Source organism: Hippichthys cyanospilos, chromosome 9 (genome assembly GCF_059441005.1).
Source record: "Hippichthys cyanospilos isolate Australia breed blue-spotted pipefish chromosome 9, RoL_Hcya_1.0, whole genome shotgun sequence".
Classification (NCBI taxonomy): Eukaryota; Metazoa; Chordata; class Actinopteri; order Syngnathiformes; family Syngnathidae; genus Hippichthys; species Hippichthys cyanospilos.
In genome coordinates this window covers 5,397,467-5,423,778 of record NC_142377.1, presented here as the reverse complement: position 1 = coordinate 5,423,778, position 26,312 = coordinate 5,397,467, and the positions used below count along the sequence as shown (strand labels likewise).

Genomic DNA, 26,312 nt, shown 5'->3' with positions numbered 1-26,312 from the left:
ATCGTCACATTTGAGCTCTTGCAAGAATAGGACACCGTTCATATCCCAAATGAATGAACAATGCCAATGCAAACTGTAAGTTTGTAAGTATTAACTACAAAAATGCTATATAATAATAATAAATAATGCTATATAATAATAAACCTATTGCGATAAAAGCATTCAAAAATAATCAAAAAGCTATTTGGAGGAAATCGTCCATCAATTTCAACAAAATAATCTATTAGTAATTTCTCGTAAAAACGTAAATATAACACACACTGCCGACTGGAAGATAAAATTGCACCAGTCACGAAAAATGAAAATACCCCTCCCCCCGACCCCCCCCCCCCCCCCCCCCAAAAAAAAAGCCTCGTAGGCTTAAATTTTTTAAAAAAAAAAATCAGTTTTATCTTCCAGTCGGCAGTGTGTGTTAGAGCCTCGTAGGCTTTTTTTAAAATTTTGATTGCTTGGGACAAATCACAATTTGAGGCATACTTGGCAAGAATATCAATTAGCATTTTTTTTTAACTCTTTAATGGAGTAATACACTAATTGGGAAAACAATCTTGCATTCCCTGGTTAATAGAGACACAAATACATTAAAAAAAAAGTTTTTATGAACCTAAGAAACTTAAAAACATTTACTTCCTTTATTTTTTTTTTTTCAACTGCCCGAATTATGTTCAGCAGTATAGAAAATACCACAATGACAACAAAAAAGTTCAGCCTTTAAAAGGAACTATGGGATGAGTGGTTTTATAAAAATATGCATCCTGCTCGACTAAAAAGTGTATAATCCCGTGACACTGTAAATCTCAACGGATACGATTGCCATCAAAAGGTTAAAATACTATTACAATTATAATTAAAACACTTCGTGCCAACATCTAAAGTTGGCCTTCATCTAGCCCGCTCCCATTTTAAAAATGAAAGTGTTGAGGCTGCCCTCAAGTGGCGATTTAATAGTCATTTATTTTTGTTTACTTTCAACATCATGCAAAGCTCAGTACGAAATTGGAATGAATCTCACTTGAAAAGTCCTTTTCTCACAATGCCCTGAAAGCTTAACACATTGAAATTACTTCTGTGGAACATTTGGCTCAGCCATGTGTACTCTAGTGCCTGTAAAGGAAAATGTATCTCATTGATCAACTTAAGTGCATTTCACGCGAACAAAGCATTTGCAATTATACAGCCATTGACATGATCATTTGAAATACAGCCATTGACATTTTTCACATATCGTCCAGGCCCAACACAAAAGTGTCCATTAGATTATTTTAGTCCCTGGGGAAGTTTATCCCTACACAGTACAGTACTTGACAATTCCTGCTAATCATAAAATGCTTTCTACAGTCTTGTTCTTGGGAGTGTGCGCAGTTATGTGATTGTTCAAGTATATTCAACATAGATGGTCCCCCCTCAAAGCATTGGGTGGGTGGAATGAAAAGTTGCATGGATGGCGTTTAAAAACACTGCCAATCGAGCTATGCAGTGAGCACAATGAGCATAAAACGCATGAAACATTTTGGCCTTCAACACTGGAGTCGCTATGTTGTTTTCATGATTGGCTGACATTTTTCCTCCATTACAAAATATGCTTTAATGAATTATTGATTAATCTGCAACAATGTGTTACTTCTGTCCTCCCCATCTGTCCATCCTTGTACCTATCTAATTTTGTGCATATAATGTCCGTCTTGTCCATCCATCCTCCTGACCGCTTATCCTCAAGGGTCACAGGCATGCTGGAGCCTCTCACACACACCCGCAAACACACCTAAGGGCAATTTGGAGTGTTCAATGTACATAGCAAAAATGTTCTACCCATAGAAATGCACACAGGCATCAGTTGTCCATAGTTAAGTGGTCAAGACTTTACTTTTTTTATACTCTGAAACCATTTTTAAGTTTAAAGTGGATGTTTATGGTAGTAATTCATCCATGTGGCCTGTCTGTTCAGTCCGTGTGGCTACGTGACAATCTGTAGACGCCTCCATGTCACGAGTAGATCAATAATATTTTTCAAAAATATTTCCAGCTCTCTCATCAGTGACACAAGATCGTAACAACTCAACATTGTGCTTTTATGTCAAAGCACAAGCGTGTTCCAATCATATTAGAAGTTGCATTTGATATTGTAATGTGAATAAATGCTCGATCAGAATTACAAAAAAAAATAGAATAAAAATAACAGAACTGAACATCACCTCCTCCAGTGTGAACGTATGGTAAGACTATGAGTGATTGTTCATCGCTAATCTGCTTGGAACTACTTGTAGTTACAGTTGACAATCATGTTCAAGCTAAACATGTCTTAAGTTCTGACACACTTCCTGCACTGAAAAGTGTGCCAAAACATTTGACAAGGCTGTTCATAGAGCATTTACTAATTTGTTTAAGAAAAACATTCAGTGGCATACAAACTGACGGGCCCATTATTCCTCAGAATGGAACTCATCGTCATCGTGCTTCAAATCGTCCGGGGACTTGGCAACGGCGAAGCCCCGCAATTTCTCCTGCAGGCTGGCCACGGCCAGCCTCATCTGATCCTCTGTGCCCTGCAGAGACTTGAGCTCCATCGTGTAGAAGAGGAAGAGAAGCGAGGTGCACAGTAGGATGGCCAAGCATAGCGCCACCAGCAGGTAGAAGGAGGTGAGCGGAAAGGCCTGCTCCGCCCCCAGTGTCAGCCAGGGAACGGCGGCAATGGCTAGCTCCAGCAGAAGCAGGGCTAGGCCCATGGCGGCCGTGCGGGCCGCCGTGTGGCGCATTCTCTCGGCGCAGTGCACACCCACTTTTACCTCCGTGCGGGCCTCCGTCAATATGTCCACCAGTCTGGCCATGTCCCCTGAGATGAGAGATTTGAAGTTGTTTTTTGAATTGCTTGTATACAAGTAAACTCCCTGCCCACTGCTATTTATTTGCTTCCCATATTTGAACTAGCCTTAGCGGTTGCCAGGTTAACTCACTGTCTTACTATATAAGTTTAACCTCAATCGGGCCTTAGATATTAAATTCACTTTTAAAAAACGGTCATGGTCTGTCACTGAAAATGTGTTGGACTTGAAGGTAAGATATTTTGAATATTTACAAAAAACATGTAACATCCAAACTACCAATTACCGTATTGTTCGCACTATAAGGTGCACCGGATTGTAAGGCGCACCCTCAATTAATGACATATTTTAAAACTTTTCCATATAGAGGGCGCACCGGATAATAAGGCGCACCCTCAATTAATGACATATTTTAAAACTTTTTTCAATCACAATATAGCAATACTCAAAGTAATAACAATAATAACTCAAATAATAACTCTAAACTCTCAATAGCGTCATAACTCAATGTCAATATGACCAACCTTGTTCAACTGTAAAAAAACAGAAAAAAAACAGGTAAAGCTTACTTTATCTCTTCATTCCCCATCTACAATCTCAATATCGATCCATATATAAGGCGCACCTGATTACAAGGCGCACCGTCAGCCTTTTTAAAAATATTAAGGCTTTAAGATGCGCCTTATAGTGCGGAAAATACGGTTACTCTTTCAGTGCCAAGCGTTAACGGAAAAGTCAATCCATAAAAATCAGGCATTAAATAAATAACTAAATACCTCCAGCACAATTGCGACTGCTTGATCGAAAGTCTCCGCCGGCCTCGCTTGGAGCAAGCATGAAGTCAGCCGTCAGAGCCTCGTGGTCCGAGTAAGGAAAAGCCTGTCCGGGGACTGAACCTTTCGTGGTGTTCATAGATGCGCACTGGATGTTAGCTTTGGCAGATCCCTGTATGTGAGAAAAGTTCAAGTGAACAAATTCATGGAAAAAACGACTTTTTGTTTTTCTGCATCTACTCATGCCTCCTTTAAAATGCGCAATGATGCGAGGTGAAGGGACTGAGTCACCTTGAACAGGATGTAGTCAATCCTGATGCCTTTTTCGAAAGGAGCGATCACCTTCTGGCTGATGAAAGGATTGTCCAGTATGAGAGTCAGACCATCTTCACATCCCTAAAACATAGAGCTCACACTTATATGAAGAGACATTGACTACATTTGAGCTAAACATGGTGGTTAGGATCAGTTTGGATCACGCATTATGGTTGATCTTACGTCAAAGTTATCGGTCTCGATGTAAGCATCCCGTAGTTCCGTGTAGGACGTCAGCAATCGGTTGCCGAGGTCCTGAGGGTGCATGTTGAGGTCACCGCCGAGAACCACCACGTCGGCGCCGTTGGATGTGTGGCTAGAAACATGGGATCAAGTTCAAATGGTCAACAATGAGGCTGTGCCGAACATTACAGCCTTTGTAGTTGCTTATAGAAACCACAGTTTGGTGGCAGAGCAGTCTTTTCCTTTTCATATTGGGTCAAAGTCCGCCGGAAAAATTATCCATGCAGCCTTGTTGTTGACAAGAAATAAGGTAGCGCTTGACGAAAGCACATTTGAAAGTTCAAACACAAATTATAGGTATATATAACAATTTTAAGCCTTGTAAATGAAATATTACTTATTTTGTTTTTGAATCGTTATTCAAACACAGATTTGTGGAACTAATTGGTCTGGTATTGCAGGCATACAGTCGCCCCCACACTTTCGGGGTTGAAAATGAGGATAAAAACCGTGACTTGCTCATGGAGGAATACGGAATTGTTTATTAAATTAATTTACCATTAAAGAAATACAGCAAAACTCTTGGAAATATTTTGGCAAAACAAGGCATTAAGTTCTTGTTAACAAAACATTTGTTTGTGCAATATCAGCTATATATAAGTTAATCATTTTGTTCATACTGCCTTGTCCAAAATATCAAAATTGACAGTGTCAGCAGATACTCAAAATTAATCAATCCGACTTGACTTGGTACAAAAAAAGAATGTGATTAGCACATCTATAGAATGGACTCAATAATAAAAAGGAAAAGATTAGCCCAGGATAAGTGACCAGAACAGGAAAGGAAGAGTAGTTGGCTTGCAGGCAGTACGTAGTTGACAAGTAAAAGGATATTGTTGACAAGTTTGTTGAACTCTTACTTCCCTTATACCAACTCCCATTTGTACAGGGTTTTGGTGGAATGCTGGGATATTTCAGAGTGCACAAAAAGACACTTATTACTGTGAGGCAACTATCAGCTAAAAACTGGGAATGTTTCGCACAAGAAAAAAAAGGGAAAGTTTCATCCCATTATGCATGCATGACAACAGTATACAGCAATGACAATGGAATAGTACCGGATAAACTGCTGCAGCTCCCAAGCCTGGACCACCCTATGAGGTAGATAGGCGTCCCTCTCCCGGCAGTACTCGGCATGCAGCTGCAATAACAGATGTTTCGTCAGTAACTCACTCATCGTGTCTAGGGACCATACGGGTGTTAATGCGCCACTCACGTGAGTCAGGTAGAAGTTGGCAGTCAACGTGCCGATGTTCAGGACAGCCAAACCCACAGCTTTGCCTCCAAACCAGTCCCCGTGGTGAGCCTGGGAATTATTGTGCATTTAAAAGCTGAGGGGACTTGTGATGTATTGTGGGAATTTGTTGCTTGAAAATTGTTGACGCGGACAATCCTAAATAATGTGATCCCTCCTTCTATCGCGGTTCATCTTTCACGGCTTCGCTGCTTCACGGACTTTTTACAGTGTGGATAGTTTTAACAGTGCATTGTGCTCTGAATCCTGATTGGCTCAGGGGCTTTACTGTTGTCTGGAAATAAAATATTGACGCTGTACTGTATTGGTTTTTCACTTGTGAATTTATTACAAAAGGCAAGAGGATCCAAAAGCTAGCTTTCGTCTCTCCTGTGTCTCTCCAGTAACCGCCTGTGTGCGCACACGTTAAGAACATGCTAGTAAGCACATCAATTGACACCTTGGTCTCTGGGAGCCGATCAAGTGACTCGTCGGCATGCCGAGAGCAAACGCACACACTAATATAGGCGCACAGACAGCAACGGAGAAATGCATACCTTTGGAAATCTAACTTTTACTCTAGATTTCTTTTGTCATAAATTAAAATTTCAAGTGTATTGTTATAAGATGCTTCATTTTAATTCGAAGTCCGGGCATATCCGTCCATAAAAATCTTCTTGTTAAGAAGAAAGAGCGCCAACAACTACCCATAACAATGTTCTTCTCCCGGAGAAAGACTCCTGCGCCTTCAGTAGAAACAGACACTAAAGCGGAGCGGCACAGCTGGGACTGTGAAATACGTGAGTGACAATGTTTCCAACCTTGTATTACTATATTAAAATCATTGTTTTAAATACATTTTGGGCTTTAAAATATATTGTATATTGCATTATAAAATAAAAAAAAATAAAGCTGACTACTTCACGGATTTTACTTTGCGCGTGCTATTTTTGGAACCCCCGCGATAAACGAAGGATCATTGTATACAAAAAAAAAAAAAAAAAATTTCTTTGGACACACTTTATTCAATTTCGTATAAGTAATGATGGACACCCATTTTTCTTTAGTTTTCCTTGGGCTGTCAGCTAAGTATTAACCTGACTTCTGCACCACAAATGATAGAATTGAATGGAATGCCTTGATTGTCACTGTACAGTAAGTATACTAAGAAATTGGGTGAGGGTCCCAACCCCATTGAGAAAGCATTTACACTAACCCTGATAAGGTACACAGGTGAAGGGGAAACCATTTCAGGTGACTACCTCTTTAAACTCATCGAAAAAAAAACAATGAGTTAAAGGTGAAGAAATCAGGATACAAAATATGTTTTCAATTATTTTACCTTTTTATGTTAACCCTCTCCAGGTAGGCGTTGCAAATTTGCAACAATAGTATGAGAGTCCCCTAGGTATTCCACATTAATATTGATTGAGACATTTTTTTTTTTTTAGAAGCTTTGAAGGAGATGTTTGTCTGTATGCACTTATGCCAACTGCCTTTGTGGAGATATCGTCTGCGCTGCTGTCAATTACTTTCACACATTTTTTGTACTTCAAGGTATGTTTAATCTGGAATTCAACAAAGAGGCAACAAAGAGGCATGATTTGGTTGAGTCTGAAGATGACACTAAGTCCTGGACCATGGAGTTTTCATGAGACGTTAATTTAAATCTGGCCAAATTTCATAACAAAATAAACTTGCATTGCAAATCCTTTTTAAGGCTACCTTTGAAATCACATAACAATGGCATGTAGAATTGCTCATCACAGGTGACTGGCACTGATACTTTATTCCACCAGTTATACAATGTTTACTTTTGTCCGTCTTTGTCATGAGCACTGACATAGTCCTGGGGCTCTTGGGCCATCAATACGGGACAGCTGTGAGATCATGTTGTTTACTGACTTGACCGAGAAATTAAAATCAAGTTGCTACCTGTGCAAATTTATAAAAGGTCGAAAAACTTACAGGCAGGTGCAGGCTGAACCTATGCTTCATAATTAGGAAGGTTTGATACCACTTTTTTTTCAGCCCAATACAAGTACAGTGGACCCTAATCTTATAGCATCCCTGGCTTATGTTTTTGTTGCGATTTGGAAAACTGAGTTTTTCTCGTCCCCCCTTTACGGTATTTTCCTGGCTTTGCAACAATAACTACTGTCATGACCCTAGGGGGTTGACTGTTGGCTATACATAATAAAAATAGATTTTCTGTTAAATTTTTGTTGTTGCGTCCTTTAATCCAGTGCGTCTTATGTTCATTTTTTTTTATTCCTCAACACCTTAGGAGTGGATGATATACAGTCATACCAATGCCATTAGTATTTTTTTATAAAATGCCCCCCAATATGTTAAAGGCATGTCTATATATTCTAATGGAACACATTTATTTTAAATATAATGAAATTAAAGCCAACGTTCCATTGTTCTCATTGGTAACATCTAGTTTGTGGGCTAGGAGCTTTAAGCACACGAGAATACAGAATTATGTAATATCTTAATGTATCATACTGTTCATTATTGTATTTATTTGTATTTGCTTTCATTTTACTTTGTTTTGAGTCTGCATCTTTAATACTTACCATGTATGGGTACCCATTGAGTGAATATCGGTATAGAAACGTGTCTTGGATTCTGTGCTTTGAGAAAATAGCCAATCCGCTGCCAATGACCCCACTGTTGGAGAAAAAAAAAAGAAGGGATCCATTACAAATATTTCAATTAAATTCTTCAGTTTCCATGGAGTTCAACAGCAAGCTACATCTAAACAGTTTTGAAGTTTTTACATTCTAGCTGAGATTAGATTCATGTGCCTTGGTATGCAGGTTAAGAGAATTAAAGAGTGTTAATCCTTTAGTCAGTTCCATTTAGTAGGGGATCAAAGAACTTCAGCACATCAGTGGCCTTTTGGGCATTTTGCAAGAAGATTACGACACAAAACACGTTACCTCTTAAAATAATGTGAGTGAACGTGGCTACTCGCCAGTTTCTTTTTCAGGAACAAGAAGTCTTTTTCGCTCCACACCTACAGAAAATAAAAGCAATGTGGGACTTAGAAAAAGAAAAAAGAAAAAAAATAACTTGACACCATTGTGATTGCTTCGAAGAAACAAACAATGTACTGTATTTAAGACAAAGTTTATAAACATGTCGCCTACTAATTATGTCAAAATCATTTAAATTGTGGCAAGTAGACAAATAATGTGTGAATAATTTGTGATTTTTTTTAGCTAAATTAAAATGTAATAAGTTGAGCCTTGTGACAAAAATATCCTTTAAGAAAACTACTGGTAAATACCGGTAAATAAAAATGAGTGATGGAGATAGTGGATAATTTATAGTGAATTTCATGTAATTTCAGCTTTTAAAATTAAATATTTTTAAAAATTGCATTTCACCTTTACTTATCAAAGTAGAAAAAAAAAGAAAAAAGAAAAAAAAACACTTGACACCATTGTGATTGCTTTGAAGAAACAATGTACTGTATTTAAGAATCAAAATGTCAAAATCATGTGCATTAAAGTATGGCAAGTAGACAAATAATGTGTGAATAATTTGTGATTTTTTTTAGCTAAATTAAAATGTAGTACGTTGAGCCTACTGCCAAAAATATCTTAAGAAAATTACTGGTCAATAAAAATGAGTGATGGAGACAGTGGATAATTTATAGTGAATTTCATATAATTTCAGCTTTTTAAATTAAATATTTTTAAAAATTGCATTTCATCTTTATTTATCAAAGTAAAGCAAAGCACATGGCAGATGCACTTCTCATCCACTCACTTCTTGGAGGAGCACCACGTCGTGTTCTTCTTGGAGCAGCATTTCTCCGATCATGGCGTACCGCTGAGAGCAGTGCTTGCTCAGGTAGCGCACCCCCCTGACAAAAGAAACAAACACTAGCACGAGAAAAATCGCTAGCAAAATGTCACTAACGCCCTTACTGATACAACAATGTGTATGCACTTGATGTACACTGACCAGCAGTTGAGAGAGAACACTCGAATGTTGACAGAATCTTTGTGATCCATGTTGGTGGCACATCAGATCCTAATGCAGAAGTTTACTCATGTTAAATCAAACAAACACAAATCAGATGTTTTCTTCATTAAGTGCATCGAGGAAGCTCCAAAAACACCACTGAAGAAGAGCAGGTGTACAACAGTTTTTGTGTGTAAAAAGCTGACGATGCAGTGTTTGGGTCACGCGCTGTTTATATAGAAAAAGGAGAAATGCCATTGTGGGCGTGGGGGCGCCTGCCAGTCCCATGTGACGAGTGAAAAAAAAAACAAAACTAGGTGAAACGTAATTTTAATTCAGACCATGAACACATTCCAAAAACCTGCATGATAAGTGTATTAGACACTAAGTTGTCCTTAACTGCGATTGTGTGCGTGGATGCTTGTTTGTCCTTGTGGCAACCTGTTAGGGTGTCCTCCGCCTACAGCTTAAAGGGGGCCTGGGATAGGCAAGGGTAAGCCAAAGACCCTAGTGATAAGCGGCTACGGAAAATGGGATGGATGGACACCATTACAAATTTTGTTTCTAAGTTTAATAAAACAGGCATTGATGGTACAGGACTCTGGTTTTATTTTTTTTTCTTCCAATTAAAAATACTTACGCTTACGCTTGTTTGGGGGTAGTTGCATGGCTGGGAAAAAAATAATTGGCGGTGCCTCATTGTAAATGAATGAGAACAACTGATTTAGAGGACATGTGTCAAGCACAAGTCGCAGGTGCCTGGTACAGCTTGCTACCGCCAAATTTATGGGGTCATGTGTGTTAACTTCAGGTTTGTTGTCAAGTTTAACAACATAAGTATGCAAGCAGCTGTCACCAAAACCCCCAACCATTTTTAAAATAAATTGAAAAACAGTTGAACCAAACTATTTATTGGCTTACTTAAAAACAAGTTTACTATCATTGTGTTAGGTATTCATGTGACGATCATAAAGTTATGTGTTCACTGTCATAAGGGCCCTCTAGGAGAAACCTTTACAATGTATATGTCAGCCTTGATTTACTTCAAAATGTCAAAAACTCCTTACATTTGATCATTCTCAATTCAGATTTTCTGCAAAAAACATCAGCCTCAAAACCAGAGCTCAAACAGAACTTTTGTTTTTGTTGCAATTGTACCAAAATGAAATAAGCTTTGGACCTGAAACGGACCTCACTTAACACCACACAAAACTGCTAGTCACGATGTTATTGATATAACGATATTGATATAACGTATTATACTATAATTACCGTTATTAACCAAGCAAGCATGAACATTAAGCAGCGTTTTGACAACTGTTTTCTGCTGAAGGCTGAGGATTTTTTTCAGCCAAGTCGACGCTTCTTTACCTTTGAGGCACAAAGAGCTCAAGTCAGTCAACATCACTAAAGGGAATTCAGAAGTTCATAACTTGTGAATATTGGTAGCTGGTAATGCATTACGTTACTTTTAGTTGTGACACTATTATGATAAGAAAAATAAACTTGAAATAAAACTTGTATTGACAAAAGGGATACAGGGTTGCTGATTTTATAATCACAAGTACAATCAAGCCAACGTGTAAGTTTAGTTGAATTCATTATAATTTATGTGAAGCAAACGCTGTTTGTATTAAATGACAATGAATTAAGTTTTGAACGAGAGCAGAGCTGTATGCTAGCTTTATTGAAAGCAGACCACAAGTGATTCACAGACATTAAAGTACAATGAGCTATTTTTAAAACTATGTTAAATCGCTTTAAAAATGTATTCTTTCTTAACTCACCTGAACGAACCGTTAGAAGTGGGACGAGGCTTGGTTGTGGTTCTAACGTCGCTCCGGTCCAGGATACTTCCTGGCGTTATCGAGCAGCTAAGCCGATAGACGCACAGAGAACGTCGTCAAAAGTTCTTCTGACTTCATGATGGTTAAAAGCGACATTGAAAATTCCCCAGCAACGCGGCTTCGCTTTCTTCAGCAATATCAAATCGTAGCACGTAAAAGGCGTGACGTTTAATGAGGAGATGCGTCATTGGGGGGGCAAAGGTACATTTCCTCGCACCCAAAACAATCAACTCTTTCAAAACTATGCACAAAGGTGACTTTGATTATGGTTTCTTTTTGTAACGTATATATTACATGTTATTTCATATGGCTACTGAAATTTGATAAAAATACTGTACAACGTTCAATTGTTTACGATTTACTGCCGACTTCCGTATTTTGCCACCACCGCAGAGTTCTGGGAAACGAAGTCTTCTTAGCTATCTAAACCGAACAGGAGTATGAGCGTTTTTTTAAAAAGCATGTGTTAAGACAAGACAATGTTTAGGCTCGCCTTTTGGCTTGTTGTGGCATAATATATATAGGGATCATCATGGATGTACATGTAACAAAATTATTTTAGGATTCAGACTGATATTTAGAATAAATGATATTGTAACAAAACTTCAGCTGAATGTGTTAATGAATAAGCAGATAGAAAAAGGCCAAACAAAACATACCATTTTATGTAAATGAAAAAAAAAGGATTCAGACTGATATTTAGAATAAATGATATTGTAAAAAAAACTTCAGCTGAATGTGTTAATGAATAAGCAGATAGAAAAAGGCCAAATAAAACATACCATTTTTTGTAAATGAAAAAAAAAAAAAAAGATGTTTCTAATTTTTCCCAAAACCCTGATATGTGACTGAGCAGTTATGCCATATGGCCGATATACCATATGATAATATTCAAAGAAGAAGGCACGGACAAATACAACTACACCACATTTCATAGGGGGAAAGGTCCCCAAAGGCACCATGTGTCTTTTATTGTTAGATACATTGGTTTGATTACATAGTCCAACCTCTATTTGGAAGTATAAAATTGTAATTCACGAAAAGTGTGGTACAAACAATAGTAAACCACCTTAAACCAAAAACAATAAAACACCTTCCCACACCATTCAGAAGATGATACTTTAGATATCTTATTATTAATGATCAATATCATCACATCACACATTATTTTTCAGTGAGGCAAAACACTCACAGTCAAAAGACAACAGAATCAAAACATGGGACAAATGTTGGTAATGAAAACAGTATAAAGAATACATTGAGCAAAGAGCGTTATTTTATTTGTCTAGGTTGCAAAGTATGACATTCAAAGCCAGACAGGCACTTTTGTCAAAATGTGTTAAATTTTCAGCAAAAACTCGTCCAGTGAGCCACAAACACACACGCACACACACACACACACACACACACACACACACACACACACACACACACACACACACACACACACACACACACAACCTCAACGCACACACGCAGAGACACTTTTCCATTTAACCTCTTCCAAATTAATGGAAAAAAAATCAGTAAGTAGTGAAACCCCCTCTGCCCTTATTATAACTATCTGCCTTCCAACCCCATAAATAACAATCAATGATCACATTCCACACAGCACAGAGGCAACAGCTTACTGCTGGATGTCGATATAACATCTTTATTATAAACAACTGAAGCGCATAGTGAGTGAAGATGTACTGTATGACTTCACAGCATGCAATTTCTTTCTTAAACAAAAGAAACAGAGATTTCAATTTGCTTGTTCTTCTCTGTGCTGGGTCACTTAATCACAAGCCCCATCCCCTTCCCTCAAAATAAAAATACTCCTATGTAACATATTTTCCTTTAGGATTGACTCACATTACATAGACAATGAAGTATTCTCTTTAGGCTACATACATGTTAAGGCAGAAAAATGAAACACTGCTCTCACTTTGCGTTCACTGCCTCACAACACAGCCACCACCCAAGTCATCATAGTGCAGCCGAGCCAGCACACCTCTTCCGATAAGGCAATGTATGGTATAAAGATGTATAAGGATGGGGGGCAACCACTATCTGTACGCAAGACGGGCAACAGTACAACACATCCACAGTGTAAAAAAAAAAAAAAAAAAAGTTATTTTATAGAGGGGTAGACACATACCAATGGATTGGGATGATTTTTGAGCATTCAGCCCTTTCAAGTCAAAGTCAGAAGAGGCCTAACTGTCAGCAGTCTCTGAAAGAGTTTTTCTTTCCTCCCCAACTTACTTGGAAGATGGTCTGGGCTGACAATAGTAGATGCTGAACCTGTTGAATATTTACAATTACAAATCCTTCTGTGTGATACAGCCTACTGATAATAGGCCGAAGTTGAGCATTTTTCCCCCATTAGCAAAGGCCCAATTATCAAATGTCGAAATCATTTTCCTGAGTCATAGTCCTGTGTGGTGGGTTGTGTTAAGAGTTTTTTTTTATCCCCTCGCCCCTGGATAAGAAGACATTAGGGTCGGCCAAGGGCTAAATATCAAATCTGTTTGACAATTTGAGGACTCCCCCACCCTCATTTTTGTCTGATTGTCAAGATGTTTCTAAAAGATTATCCTGTGATGTGGGTTACAATTTTGGGGGGGATATGTGTGTACCATGCTTAAGACAAGATTTAAAACACAGAGATGCAGTACCAGTATAAGGCAAAAAGTCGTTTTGCTGATGAATGTTGGTGTGACAAGGCCGCAGGGCTTATTTTCAATTGAAAAGAAAAAAGAGGTAGTACAAAAGGCAATTCAAAGTGGCAGGCAATGACATCTTTGGAGAAAAAAAGGCACGTTTCTTTCCTGACAATATCTAATGTAACACCAACACTTCTTCCTCCTCCTCTTCATCTGCGGTTGAGGATCTTCTCATTGAACACTTTCCCATTCCCTCAAGCTCAGGGGCGTACCTCCACTTCATCAAAAGCAGGTTTAAACACAAACTACTGGTCTCACAAATGCACATGTGGGATTATTTAAATTCTTAATGGGTGTGTAAGTGTTAGTTCACTAGCGTTGCTTCTGGTTTTGCTGGCTGAAGTGAGGGGGACGGTGTGTTTTCACTTTTTTTTTGCTTAGTCCTTCACAAGTCTGTAGACGTGGTACTGGGCGCCGTGCTCACTTGTGGACACCTCGAACACAAACGCGATGCACAGCAATGTCTCCTGGGTGTCACGGTTTGTTACCACCTGAAAGAGCAAAAGAGATGCAAACAAAAATGTCAGGTGGGAAATTAGCATGAAGCTGAGGCCTTCATGCTAATTCCGTCTTGAATTATTGTTAACCACAAAGCACACCGTGCGCTGTAATCAGATTTTTCAGAATAGTCTATTTTGGAGGAGCATATTAGTTAAGTGTAACATACTGTAGCCAAATGACTAGATAGGGCAGCAGCTAGAGATGGGACGAGATCTCGTCCAACAAGGTATCTTGCCCTTGCACAGCAGAGGATCTTTTTTTGAAAATGGAGTACACAGGAGTATGCACTGCTTGTTACTGCTCTGAATGACAGTAAAACACGTTGCCAAATTGTCGTGAGACTTCAAGTATGGACAGAAATGCTTGCATTTGTACACAAAGGCATGTCGTGACAATGACTGAATTTATTCCTGGCTGACTTTAAACGTAATTGCAAGAGTCGTGATCCGGTACAAACAACACACCGGTGTTCTGAAATCATATTCAATCGCCAATACAGGGCACTAAAAAAAACGACTTAATTATGCAGCCGTTTTATTGTTTCAGTGCCTGTTGCCGGCATTTAGCGCAGCCTCTAGCAAAAATTAGTCGCCAGTGTGCAGGGGGTGCGCTATATCGGCTGGCGAGAGCAGTTGGATTATCTTTCAAAGGCAGTTTAATAGATTAAATTACTATCTTCGATGCTATCAGACTGACAGTAGTTGACCAAAATGTATTTGTAATGTAGTTATCTAAAATTTCAGTACATGTGTAACTAAAACAAATGTCATCAAAAAAAGGATAAAGGTTGGTCATCCATAATTAAGTACAAATGTTGTCTTCCGTGTTAATAATATATATAAAATATAAATATATGACAGTGGACCCCCGGGTTACGGCGTCCCTGGCTTGTTTTTTTCACGTTACGAAGTGGAACACGGAGTTTTTTCATCCCCTCTTTAAGGCATGTATGCCTCATTATGATTAACATCAACAACTGTCATGACCTTTGGGTTTGGTTGTGTTTGTTGTTTTGCCTCCCTCTTGAGGCATTTTTAGGTAATTGCTCTTATTTTCTTTTGGCGTCAAACTGCCTCCGCTGCAAACTCTCTTCTTGAACTACCTTTTCTCTCGTTAGAATTACATTACATACTAAATCACAGACTAATAACAGACAAATCTAAATGACCCAAATATGTGTAAATTGCGTTATACATGCATTTTTTCTTTCTCAACGAAGAACAAGACACTCAACAGCCAGAAGTGCTATATAAAGCTTTGGAACACTTGAACATGCATTTTTATAGCACAACAGACCAGTAAACAAATCAAAGATGAACCATCTAGTGTACAGCACATCATGCATGAAGTGGTCCAAATGTTAAAATTATTTTTACAGACCATACATGTTTAGAATGGATGCTCGAATTGGCATATATACCTGGAGGATGGTGAAGTTTTCAAGAACACTGTTCATCATGTACTTTTCAGGCAAGTGTTTGAGCTTGTGGATGAAGTTGATCATGTACTCGCACATGGGGGATCGGTGGATCCTGTAAACGCACTTGCCCCCTTCATGACGGGCATACTCTGTCTGCAGCGGGGCAGGCAGAAGAATACACACGCAGTGAATTTCAAATAAACAAAACAAAACTGCAGGCTGAAGGAGATAATGGATCCCGGTGTGTCAGTACCTCGACTTTCTCCACCACCTGTTTCCCGAAGGAGCAGACTTTGGTTGAAACAGTGATGGTCATGTTCTCAGCACTGCTGTACTGGCTGGTGACGCCGTAAAAAGAACCAGGGCCATCCTGCATGCCGCTACTGTTCAGGTCAGCCTGGAGAGAGTAATAAATGTAATCCTTGTATATAATCAATCGTGGGTCTGAAAAGGCTGTTCACTAGGCTGCATCAAATTTGAATCGGAAATTTAGAATTTGGATGGCATTGCATTTTGTTCAGACTGGCAACAAAAAAGTTTTGAGGAAATTTATTGAAACTTAGTTGTGCAAAGCAGCACACAAAACTTTGTGGTTAAGTAAAAGGGCTAGTTTTAGTGTGACCATCAAATGTTGAGCAGAAAACGTAGAATACAGTTCCAACTATATAGGGCTTGCACATGTCAGCTTTCCCAGTAAGGTCTATTCAGGGTGGAGAGGAGGGTCCAAAAGGAAGTCGAATCTTGAATTCAGGAGGAACAGTGTAGTTTTCGTCCCGGTTGTAGAACTGGAGGCTGACGGGAGTTCACACAACCAGTCAACAAGTGTTTTCTGGACTTGGAGAAGGCGTTTGATTGTCTCCTTTGAGGAGTTGTGGGGGATTCTTCAGGAGTGTAAGGTACTAAACCGCTGAGATGGGCCGTTCGTTCTCTGTACAACCGATGTCTGAGTTTGGTCTGCATTGCCAGGAGTAAGTCGAATTAGTTTCCAGTGAGGGTTGGACTCCGCCAAGGCTGTCATCTGTCACCGATTGCATTTATTACCTTTATGGACAGAACTTGGATTCGTAAATCTGAGACCATGGCCCTAAGTCGGAAAAGGGTGGTGTGCCCTCCTTTCCAGGTCAGGGATGAGATGCTGCCCCTAGTGGAGAACTTCAAGTACTTTGGTGTCTTCTTATTCACAAGTGAGGGCAGGATGGAGTGGGAGATCGTATTGGTATCGTATCAGATAAATTGGTACAGTGTCTGCTACGATATGGACTCTGTACGGGTCTGTCGTGGTGAAGAAGGAGCTAAGTCCAAAGGTGAAGCTCTCGATTTACTGGCTGATCCAAAATCCTACCCACACTGAAGGTCACAAGCGGTGGGTCGCGACCGAAAGTACACGATCCCAAATACAAGCGGCCGAAATGGGTTTCCTCTGCAGGACTCTCCTTTACAGATAAGATGAGAAGCTGGGTCATGTGGGAGGGGCTCTTAGATGAGCCGCTGCTTCTCCACATTGAGGGGATCCAGTTGAGGTGGTTCGGGCATCCCGGACGCCTCCTTGGTGAGGTGTTCCAGGCATGTTGCACTAGAAGGAGGCCCTGGGGACGACCCGGGACACGCTGGAGAGACTATGTCTCTTCTGGCCTGGGAATGCTAGGGATTCCCCTGGAGGACTTGGGTTTCTTTACTATCTGACCCGGGATGAGCAGAAGATAAAGATAGAATTTGGCATAAGGGCACATTTGCGCAGTTGTTTGCTATTTTGGAACAGAATAGCAGAGTCTCAGCCAATCCTGGCGTCTTTCCTCATTTGCATTAAAAACAAGGTTGCGCAAAACGCATGCCAAGTTTGATGTTGTGCAAGATGAAATATATTCACAGGTCCTTGAGGTAGACTTAAGATAAACTGTGACATCTCCTCTTACGGATAATGTAGTTTGCGTGGTCAACTAGAAAATGCCAGGTAACCATGACTGATGCTGCTCCTTACTAGCCACTCCAACAAAATCAGACGTGAATTTAACACCACACTTGGCTCAGCCAATGTCATTGACTGCATGTACAGTACCTTTGTCGGAATGATTGTAAAACTAGTGATTACACATTTGCTACAATCAATATAATGCTATAACCCTAATCCAACTGCTAGCAATAAAGAAATGTTTTGCAGTGAGGATGAATGGACTGCTTGCAATGAAAAAATGTTTTGATTGTGAAAAGGTTGCCTTAAGAAGGAAAGCTGTCCCAAACTTCAAGTGGGAAGGCCAGCTCAGACCAGCTGCCTGCTCAGGCTCAACCGCAGGAAGATATCACTTCACTTATGTACGTACTAGATAATATCTGGCAGAATGTCTTAACACACAGAATGCTTTGCCACACATTTAATAATCTTCCACTCACATACACACACATAGCCATGTTTTTTCTTTTTATTTTAGGGCGGGAACCTTCATGTAACGTGGGACCTCTGAATAAAATAAAAAGAGAGTGGCGAGAGTGACGACTCCAACTTCAGGTCTGTGAAAACCTGGTTTAGTAGGATCGCTCTATGTTGCTGACAAACCTGACCAATCCCAGTAAAATTCAAAAATTATGTTTTTTGATGCACCCTACTGCCCACCCATCATATGTAAAATTAGATCATTACGATGTGTTCGCTGCATAGGGCACACTCAAGGCTATCCTACATTAAATGGCATGTGTCTTGTATATGAAGTGCTGTTTCCACGGGTGAAAGTACAGTTGATGCTTTTATGTAATAGCTGCTCACTTTGTTACACTAACGGGAGTCGAGGTGTACAGTGAATCATATATATGGAGCTGTCCTGCACCCTCAAAACAGACATACAGTATTTAAATGAGGATTAAATAGTGTTTTTCGTAATATTATATTACTCGTATATATTATATTATTCGTATATATTGTAATATTTGTTTTTTTATTCTAAAGTGATTCATAGACATCTTAGAAAGATATTCGGCAACTGTTTTAAATGATGGGCAAAATGTATATGTTTCCTTGAAAGGAGATTACTTTTGAAATAAACACTGGTTGCTCACCCAAAATTTGACCAGAAAAAATGCATTCTGAGGGCCTTTCTCATAAAGCTCCTTGAGGCCGCCCTTTTTCTCCGGGAACTTGTCGTAAATCTGCCGGATGTCCACAGCCTCCAGGAGAGGGTCGCTGTAGGAGGGATTGGTCTGTCCAATGTGGACAAACAGATGTTTGCTGTACTGCAAAACGGAGAAGAGACACAATTAACCTCGTGGAAAAATATAGGTCCGGCATTAAGTTTCTTTGAGGCCACTAATTAGTAGCATGATGAGTAACATGGTCATTATAAGAGCCATATAAACGTAGAGTCTGGTGATCGCGCCTCTTGCAGCCATTGCAACATTGTCTGAAAGTGGTCAAATGATTTTCTTGAAAGTACATTGCTTGCTGTTGCTGGTGCTTAATTCAATTTGTTTTCACGAGTATATCATGATTTAATTAAAATAAAAATAAATATTGCAAAAACTGGTCAGATGTGTAGCTATTAACTGTCAAATGCTAAGTGGCAAAGGCGTGAAACGCCACCGATTCCCCGTGACTAAGAGATGAAAAATATGGGCAGAGAAAGCATATCCCCAGGATTGTTGGACACTAAATGACAATAAGAATTGTCATTTAGTGTCCAACTAAATTAATTAATGTCCAAGTGTATAAGAAACAATGAATAAAAATCAATAAGATTATCATTACAGCTGCAGTACAAGGCAACAAAATTTTGACTTAACGAGCTTAAACCGCCAAAGAAAGATTCAATAAACAAGGCATACAGTAGTAGGAGTTTGTTCAGCTGCGACATATTTTGTTTTATGCAGACTGTTCAAACAGACCTTGATCAGAGACACTGAAATACACAAGTGTCATGGGATATGCAACAAACTTCAGGGAAAACTCTTTGTTTTCTCCTTGCCTTTCGTAAAGCTAAGCACGCACATCTCATGTCTTTCTATTCTGAGGATATTTGTTTGTTTACTGAAGTGGCTGAGAATGGCTGTCTGGGCTGCGTATCATTCTTGTGAAGGTGTGAAGGAGTTTGCTTACGTTCTCATGTTACTGTGAACGAATTGACCTCTTGACCTTGGACTAATTAAATTGGGTCCCGAACGAAAGGCAAACCATCACTGGAGCAGTTACTGTATAACATTTTTCGAGGAGGCAGCCTGGCTGTGTGCACACAAAGACGGTGTGCTGCTAATGTTGGGACAACACTGAGAGGGACTTTGACGAAGACAAAAATATCATATACTATGTTCTGGTACTCATGTGAGTAACCCACTAAAAAATATATATATATTTGCACCCCTGATGATGGTAATAGGCAGAATATTAATCAAAATGTGTTAAAAACAAAGTTTTATACAAACTATCCGTTTAAAAACTGTTTATGACTGTTTGGGGATGTCTTGCAAACATTTTTGTTACATTTAATGAAACCTAGGGAAAAAAAACAACATTCGCGGTTTGCCACCATGCACCGATCAGTGAAATACAGGCTTCAGTGATCAAATCAATATTCCCTCCATTGTATCGCTTTTATCTTTGTATGCAACAACACCAAAACTTGAACTCACAGTGTCCGGGTCCCTTTGGACTTCCATGAAGGCTGAGTACTCCAACATGCGCAGCTTTGAAGAGGCAATGGTCCTGTCCTGCCACACTGGAACCGCTGTAGCTGTGGGTGCGGGAGGCGGGGCCAAAGGCTCATAACCTGTATGGCAAACGCGCAAACATTTAACATTTCAAATATCCCAGAGTTAATCACACCGTATATCCGTACAATATACAGTAAATATACATAAAGTCATACTTACTTGGTATGGACTGTGGTACAGGACCTGATAGGCTTGGGTACGGGGGCTGTGCAAAAGGTTTGATACTACAAGATAACAAATGATTCAATGAATAAAACATGACAAGAAATAACACATTCATCTCACATGTTTGACTGCTTTAAAGGGGACATTAAAAAACAAAAAAACGTGCTTTTAATGGTTTAACAAAAAGTCACCTCGCTCATCTGGATTGCATCACCACACATCAAGCGTAAATTAAAGAGCCAAGTTGTCGTTTTTTTTTTTCCTTTCTATTTCTGAAAAGTTTCTCCACGATGACGTGCTAGCTAGAGTGGAGGAATATCTGTGATTTTTAATCGTCAGTCGAACAACATGAAAGCAATTTCACATCTACAGTAAGTTGAAATTTAAGCAGGGCAGCCGAATTGGAAGTAAATATTAGCGTTTGCTTCTTAGAAAGCGGCAAAATTAACCTGTCCACCTATTTGAACCTACTCTTATTTGTCTGTCGAACCGCTCCTTAACTAACTTCTGAGAAATTAATCTATTCAAGTATATTTTGTTTTTTTCTGTAACATCTAATAATGCAACACAATGGTGTCAAAGCCCATGTTAATGAATGTGTTAATGGGTTGTTAGGGCAAGTTAGAGAGCCTTCACTCTTTGTTCATGTGTACTTCCAAAAAATAAATAAGCCATTTATTTAATGTGTAATGTTTTAATATTAATTTGAAATCAGAAAAAAAGTGTTTTGCACTTAAATTATTAGTATAAACCTTTCTATTGGGGTTGCTAATAGCCAGTGTTTTTTAAAGAAGAAGCAGCAAGCCTTAGTCATGATTATTATATACTGTATATTATATATTCCATCCATCCATTTCCTATATCCGCTTATCCTCACTAGGGTCACTGGCTTGCTGGTGGCTATCTCAATGTCTTCGGGCAGTGGGCGGGGGACACCCTGGACTGGTTTCTAGCCAATCGACAGGCACACAGAGACAAACAACCGTTCACAGCCACAATCACACCTAGGGGCAATTTGAAGTGTCCAATACAACCTACCATTCTTGTTTTTGGAATGTGGAAGGAGACAGAAGTTCCTGGAGAGGACCAACACGAGCACGGGGAAGAACATGCATGCTCCACACAGACTAGAAGACTGGTGTGAGCGGAAATTGAACCTGAGACCTTTAAAATGTGAGGCGGATGTGCTAACCAGTCTTCCTTTGTAACACCCTAAACAAATGTTAACTTAATATCTTAATAATGAAAGGCACCATTTACAAGGGAAAAAATAACTAATGACTAATAACTAATAAAAATAACTAATTTACTATTATTTCCATGCCATTATATTTATTTAATTCCTTTTTTTCTTTTGGGCATCCTAGTTGTCAAGGTAACGAAATGCATGTGCCCTTTCACACCCTGCAATAGAAGTTGGTGGAACAAAATATAAATCTTAGAGTGCAAAGTGTGATGCCTTCTTAATTCTTGGAAGTATTTTTAAGACAGCATGTCATAAGCATGCTACATAAGACATATGGGTACAATTTTAAATTACGAGGGATTAATTTAACATGTCTCCTTCCAAATGTTGTTTGCCATTGGTGCCCAAGTAAAGCATGTGTTGCTGCACCAGCGAAGCGTAAGTCCACCTACTTCATTACTTTCCACCCTTTAATTAGACAAAGACAAGAGCATTGGGGAAAGTTTGGTTGTATTTTTGAGTGACATGATTTTGAAATCAATTTGGTGCAGGAAACATACAAAAAAAGTGTGGAAGCTAAAAGCGGTGCTTTGGTGCTCACAGCAGGAGCTCAGATATCAGGGCGAACTTACGCATGGCTGGTGCGACCAAGCCCAGGAGTCCTTCCCGGGTTGAGATCTAGAACCAGCCTGATGTACAAAAACGTCACGCGTTAAACATGCTATGCAATCCCGCTAATTTGATTGGCGACAATTTTGTCTCCACACACACATCAGAGCATCCAACCCATTTTCACCCTCCCTCCCGAGTTTGAGGGGTGTTCTACTTACTCCTGAGAGGGTCCAGGTTGTCCTGGAATCGGCGCGGGCCAGAACTGGGAAACGATAAAATGTAATCAGCTTACTAAATACCATGTGAAACAAGGCAGGACTATTGAGGAGGTGGGAGTCTCACTCTGCCTGGCTGGTAAGGGGCAGGGGGCATTGGTGGAAGATGATTTTTGATCATGCTGGGCGAGACAATCTGCGCCGATGACAGCGCCGCCATGTTCTGCAGGGCTTTGTCTTTGGATGCCTGATCCTGTGTGATAGCACAGGGAAAGAAGACCAGTTAAGCACAATGGGACGCCACATTGTGCACAGGACTCCAAAAGCGGGGTACACACATACTCATAATCGGACCCAATTTGAGTATTTTCCCATGCAGTCAAAGTCACCAAACCCAATTTGTCTCCGTCCTATCATCTGGATGAAGTAAGGTGCTTTAAAGAATGATTTTTCATTTGGGAGTTACAAACATAAATATTAAACTTGGTCAAAATTATTGTATGAGCTGGGCCCAGCCACAACAAACTGTCTTTAAAATAATGTAAAATGGCGTGATATCTAATGCACCACGTGAGCATTTTCCTTCTGTTGCTATCAAAATCAGCAAAGACCCAATTATTAGATGTCTCTAAAAGATGATCAATATCCTTAGGTGTATGGTGTACCGTATTAAAGATTTTTTCCTTCCTGATCTAGGTATATATGTCAGATATTCTACTTTGATCATCTCAATTTTATTGGCCCTTGACATTGTGTTGAAAAATCAATATGTGTACCCCGCTAGACTTGCTTTTTTAACAGTTACAGTATACAGTATATAATCATTAGTGTAAAAAAAAATTCAAAAAAGGGCTTACACCGGTCATTTAGGCTTTGAAAATAAAGTCAAGCAGAATGTTATTACAGTCACCATGGAAATGAAAGAACAAGGTGAGCAGCTCTTCACCAATGGATAGATGTAAAGCAACTTATATAACAATAGTGTATGTTGGAGTCACATCATTTTAAAATACACAATTCGGAAATAATTTATGACTTATTAATGAAATTGTTTGGATATTTTACACTATTTACTGTATCTATTTGAGTTTTATCTACAAAAGCACCAAGCTTTTGTCTCAAAAGACGAGAGCCCAAAAACAACAAAGCAGCACCTCAATAAAGCAAGCGAGGATGCACAGCAGCGTTCAAAAAGGAGACCGTTTCCTTATTACCGCGCCTCATTTCGTGATAGCAGAGTGGGGGTGGATGGGGAGCAGGGACAGAGATGCGGGATGCCATGCCAGCAGAGGGCCATAAGGAGGCACATTGTTGCCAATAATGCCAGTAGGTGAAGCATAGCATACGTCAGTAGTGAAATTCACTTACCAAATTCATCGCCTAAAGCAAAACAAAAGGGGAAAAAAAAACATTAGTTTGATGCATTTAAGCCGTCGGAGGAGTTTTAGGCCATATAGAAACATAGTGTAGTCTAATACATTAGACTGCCTTGGATGTAAACTAACTTCAATTTATTTTTGCCAAACATTACAAATCACAATTCCAATTAAGTTGGGAGGTTGTGTAAAATGCAAATAAAACCAGATCACAATCATTTGCAAATAGGCAATATTCAACCTAAACTCAACTCAATATAATATAAACACATATCCCACTGGTGCCACTTTGACCCAATTTGGGCCTTTGATTTTGATACATCAAAGACAAAGCATCAGTGGTGTAGTGGGGATTTTTTAAGTGGGTCTACACGATTCTGGGATGTTCTATATATACATACAGAACATCAACCATAGGCTACAACACCAGTTGAACTAATGTTAAATTTAATGTTTTACTACTCCAAAATAATCACAGGCCAACGGTATTAAGCATAACTCAAACTGAAATAAAAAAAATTGAACGTGGCGTCGGGAGAAGTGGGTGGACGGCGTACCCCCGTGTACCACGCCCACTACGCCCCTGCAAAGCATTGAAAGAACAACACTAGGAGGCTAAATTACGATACATACTATAGATCAAAACAGGTAGCGGTCCAAAATGGCCCCATGCGTTAATTTCTAAATGCTAGCAAATGGGAGCTAGAGTTTTATACTCGAGACCTGTATTTTGAGGTTTGCGATTTGATTCAGAATCAGTTTTTGATTCAAAAAGATTCAATTCAATTAATAAAAAATGATTTCTGCTTCAATCTATACAAGTGCAAAGAATCATCATGTGGGTCATCTTTGAAAGACAGAAGAACAAAGGGGGAAAGTGTTTTTTTTTTTTAACATTTATTACGTTTTGATTTGTAAGGAGCATGCCTTTTTCCACTAAGATTGCATGTGGACAACTGCTATTTACAACGTACTTTTGGTATGAGTAACGTATGATACGAACGGCCTTGGTGCACTTTTATCTTCAAGTTCCACCCGGAACAATAGTTGCCCAGAGTGAGCAGGCTACAACGTGAACAACATGGCGTTGTTTTGAAATCCCATTCAAAGGTGTTGTTCTGAAATGAGGTTCAAACTGTCAATTCAGGGCGATAAAAAGACAACAAAATCCAGCTATGATTGACGTTCGTTATTTCTCGATTGAGGGTTTTTTTTTCTCGATTGATGTTTTTTGGCTCACTGTTTTTTGTTTTGTCTCTTTTTAGTGCAATGTTATGCGGGCGACCAACAATAGCTAGGCGTGCGATCGGTTGACCGCGAGCGACGCAATGAGCAGCCCCACCCCAAGGTTATGTTAGCTTCTTCCTTTGTTATTGTTTCATGGCCAGTCTTCTTCAGTTGGCTTTTGAAAAAAAAAAAAACATCGTGGAGGGGGTGTGGCAGCCACACGGTGAGAGGTGTGGTTTTTGGACATTTCACTTTTCACATTTCACTTCTTGGTTGAAATGCTGCTACCAAATATAAATATTGGGGTGTATATTCAACTGTGGAAATATGGCCCCTTTAATGCTTAAACCAGTCAGCGTTATTATTTGGTTGTTTTTTCCAAATAACCAGTCAATTTGGATCTAAAGCCTGTAACATAAAAAAAAAGCTAGGACAGAGACATGTTTACTGCTGTGTTGAATCACTTTTCGTTTTAAGAACACCCAATAAGCATTTGGGATCCAACAAAAAATAAAGAATATTGCAGTTTCAACTGACAATTACATTATGTTAAAACTCATTCAGACTCTTACATTTTGATCATAAATTTAGAACGTTTATCAAATCAAACATTTTTATTTGTAAGATGTCAATACGTGTCAAAACTTTGAAAACACCTTACATTTCAATGGTTTTATTTTATTCATACATTGTAAATGAATCCTGAAGTCATCCAGATTATGCATCAAAATGCAAACAGTCATTTACTCAAGTTTGAAAAGGTATTCAAACCAAAATATGTTTGACGCTTTAGAGTTTATTTTAATTTCAGAGGCTATTTGTTGCCAAATTGACAGTACACAGCTTGGTATTTTCTCAGGTTTATGATGTAAATTTTGCTTTATGACCCAGAATAACTTTCAATTCACAGCTTTGCATTTTCAAGAATGTTTTTGGCTCCTCAAGTGATTGAGAGTCCAGGCGTCTCCAAACTTGGTCCTCGAGGGCTGCTGCCC

At 39.2% G+C, this 26,312-nt stretch overlaps 2 protein-coding genes across 9 annotated transcripts in view; both read right to left on the bottom strand.

The window, feature by feature from the left end:
* Window positions 1-626: 626 nt before the first annotated feature.
* Window positions 627-11,597, bottom strand: smpd2b (sphingomyelin phosphodiesterase 2b). Its single transcript, XM_088424603.1, has 11 exons — window positions 11,153-11,597; window positions 9,366-9,434; window positions 9,168-9,264; window positions 8,333-8,409; window positions 7,967-8,060; window positions 5,367-5,456; window positions 5,209-5,291; window positions 4,091-4,223; window positions 3,884-3,988; window positions 3,596-3,764; window positions 627-2,830 (listed from the first exon to the last, which is right to left on the bottom strand). Exons 2-11 carry the CDS (start codon window positions 9,413-9,415, stop codon window positions 2,421-2,423), a joined length of 1,308 nt encoding a protein of 435 aa, XP_088280729.1. The 5' UTR covers window positions 9,416-9,434; window positions 11,153-11,597; the 3' UTR covers window positions 627-2,420.
* Window positions 11,598-12,141: 544 nt separating this feature from the next.
* Window positions 12,142-26,312, bottom strand: part of LOC148418609 (transcriptional enhancer factor TEF-5-like) — a 60,829-nt gene continuing 46,658 nt past the window's right edge. For 3 of the 8 annotated variants that reach the window (XM_088423850.1, XM_088423853.1, XM_088423854.1), the window contains 10 exons: window positions 24,083-24,094; window positions 22,842-22,967; window positions 22,718-22,761; window positions 22,520-22,576; window positions 20,696-20,760; window positions 20,456-20,592; window positions 18,893-19,066; window positions 16,098-16,241; window positions 15,845-15,997; window positions 12,142-14,414 (listed from right to left, as the gene is read on the bottom strand). In XM_088423850.1, the coding sequence (XP_088279976.1) occupies window positions 14,301-14,414; window positions 15,845-15,997; window positions 16,098-16,241; window positions 18,893-19,066; window positions 20,456-20,592; window positions 20,696-20,760; window positions 22,520-22,576; window positions 22,718-22,761; window positions 22,842-22,967; window positions 24,083-24,094 (1,026 nt within the window). In that variant the 3' untranslated portion in view covers window positions 12,142-14,300. The remainder of the gene's footprint in view (window positions 14,415-15,844; window positions 15,998-16,097; window positions 16,242-18,892; window positions 19,067-20,455; window positions 20,593-20,695; window positions 20,761-22,519; window positions 22,577-22,717; window positions 22,762-22,841; window positions 22,968-24,082; window positions 24,095-26,312) is intronic. The other 5 variants (XM_088423851.1, XM_088423855.1, XM_088423856.1 and 2 more) reach the window with 3 other exon arrangements.

Coding starts and splice junctions, on each gene's coding strand:
- smpd2b (XM_088424603.1), bottom strand. CDS start 9,415: ATGGATCACAAAGATTCTGTCAACATTCGAGTGTTCTCTCTCAACTGC. Junction 4,224..5,208: donor GAGCTGCAGCAGTTTATCCG/GTACTATTCCAT, acceptor CCATGTTTCTAG/CCACACATCCAACGGCGCCG. Junction 3,989..4,090: donor TCGAGACCGATAACTTTGAC/GTAAGATCAACC, acceptor TCTATGTTTTAG/GGATGTGAAGATGGTCTGAC.